The sequence below is a fragment of the Tarenaya hassleriana genome, unplaced genomic scaffold, assembly GCF_000463585.1.
Source record: "Tarenaya hassleriana unplaced genomic scaffold, ASM46358v1 Cleome13, whole genome shotgun sequence".
Classification (NCBI taxonomy): domain Eukaryota; kingdom Viridiplantae; phylum Streptophyta; class Magnoliopsida; order Brassicales; family Cleomaceae; genus Tarenaya; species Tarenaya hassleriana.
In genome coordinates, this window is record NW_010963495.1 from 1,834,721 (window position 1) to 1,837,088 (window position 2,368).

The 2,368-nt window shown below is 45.5% G+C and overlaps 1 protein-coding gene across 1 annotated transcript in view; it reads right to left on the bottom strand.

Moving 5' to 3' along the window:
- LOC109116428 overlaps positions 1–2,368 on the bottom strand; it is a 15,975-nt gene that overhangs the window by 8,355 nt on the left and 5,252 nt on the right. Inside the window, 3 exon segments of the mRNA XM_019201823.1 lie at positions 499–1,129; positions 1,131–1,505; positions 2,237–2,358. Coding sequence (XP_019057368.1) covers positions 499–1,129; positions 1,131–1,505; positions 2,237–2,358 — 1,128 coding nt within the window.

Consider the following 2,368-nt stretch of genomic DNA (forward strand, 5'->3'; position numbering starts at 1 on the left):
TCCACGTGCATTTCTGGACCGTCCGTTCTGGGCTCGGGGTATTTTCGTAATTGAACCGAAATTAGGGTAAAATCACTTTATAAGAAGGAGATTAAAACCCTAATCAGGAATGAGACTTTGAGCAGCCGACTTTTGCAGTTCTTGGAGAGTTTTTGGTGAGATCCAAAAAGCTCAACAAGTTCTAAGTCTCGTTTTCTCGAAGTGCAAAAACCGAATAAAGATTCGAGTCCTAGCAGACAAGTTCCAATCGTTAGAATCCATCCCGAGGTGTGGATACGTGTAGAGGGCGAGGTAATCTTCCTCCCTAAGTGATCGGACGCTCTCTTCGATTGATACAGGCCCCAGATCGATTGAGGTAAGCGTTCTAACGTTTCTACGATTCATTAGAAGCATGGTTCTAGGGTTTATTAAATTTTTATTTTATATCCTATGCGCAAACCCTAGAATCGATCTCTTAGGAATTAGATTCGCTCATGAGATCCCAGGAAACCCCAACACCAACGGCATAATCACTGGCGTCACACATGATCTCAAATGGTAGATCCCAATCTGGCGGTTGAATGATGGGAGCAGATGTCAGGGCTGTCTTCAAGGTCTGGAATGCAACGTCGCAGTCAGCTGTATAATCGAATGTAGCTTCCTTGCAGAGAAGGTCAGTGAGGGGTTTGGAGATCTTTGAGAAGTCCTTAATGAATCGCCGGTAGAAACCCGCATGGCCGAGGAAACTGCGGATGCTTTTGACATTGCAAGGTGGAGGCAGTTTCTCGATTACTTCGATCTTGGCTCTGTCGGCTTCGATTCCTCTTTCTGAAATTTTGTGTCCCAGAACGATGCCCTCACGAACCATAAAGTGGCATTTCTCCCAGTTGAGTACAAAATTAGCCTGTGAGCATCTGTCTAATACTCGAGAAAGGTTCATCAGACACACATCAAAGGAGGGCCCATGGACAGAGAAATCATCCATGAACACCTCCATAATGTCCTCGATGACATCCGAGAAGATAGCCATCATGCAACGCTGAAAAGTGCCAGGGGCGTTACAAAGTCCAAAAGGCATACGTCGATAAGCAAATGTACCATATGGGCAGGTAAAAGTAGTCTTTTCCTGATCAGAGGGATGTATAGGGATCTAAAAAAAAACCTGAGTACCCATCGAGGAAGCATAAGTATGAATGTAGAGCAAGTCGCTCGAGCATCTGATCGATGAATGGTAGTGGAAAATGATCCTTCCTTGTATTGGCATTAAGTTTTCTGTAATCAATGCACATACGCCATCCTGTGACAGTCCTTGTCGGTATTAATTCGTTCCGATCGTTTTTAATGACTGTCATCCCGCCTCTCTTTGGTACCACCTGCACAGGACTAACCCAAGAGGTATCGGAGATAGAAAAGATGATACCTGCGTCTAGAAGCTTCATAACTTCTTTCTTGACGACCTCTTGAAGCTTTGGGTTGAGGCGACGTTGATGTTCAATGGAAGTTTTCGTCTCATCTTCAAGATGAATCTGATGCATACACAAAGATGGACTGATGCCTTTGATATCACCGATCGTGTATCCTATCACTTTTCTATATTTGCGCAGAGTTGCTAGCAAGAGATCGACTTGGGAGGAATCCAAGTCAGCGTTAATAATAACCGGGTATGTGGATTAGGGACCAAGGTATTCATACTGGAGTCCTTTCGGAAGAGGTTTCAATTCAAGATCCGGTGCACAGTCTGGATTCCAATCATCGGACCTGGGAGAGGTTAGGACTCTAAAGATAGAGCCAGTCAAGGGATCGAAAGACATACCGGGGTCGGTGGAGGCTAGAGGGTTGGTGTGCATGGAAGTTGGACTAGGTAGGGTATCTGAGGTGTGACACGATCGGGTGATGTCTGGAGACGCGATCTGTGGTGTTGAGCAGGGAGAGCGACACGATCGTGTATCGCAACAGACACGATCGGGTGAGATTGCTGAAATTTGTCGGGTGTTGAAGCACCATGACACGATCGTGTTGACTGAGAGACGCGATCGGGTTGTTTTTCGGAAAAGAGACGCGATCGGGTTATTTTTCGGAACTATCCGAGGAGTTGACACGCCAATGACACGATCGTGTCTAATTCGAGATTTCCTAGAAATTCATCATGCTCTAAAATGTGTCCGTAGATCCACATCTAGTCTATAGCGGCGTAGATGCTATCCTGCGAAAGAAGATTTAGTGCTAAAGGATCATCACGATGAAATTGGTGTATTACCTTTTCGGCTAGAGGTCCCAGGATATCAATGAAACAAGCAGATTCTGTAGATGACGGTTGCTTGAGGGTTTTGTCTAGAGTGAATTCCACCGTCTCGTCACCAATTTTCATGGTAAGGCGACCTGCTCGAAC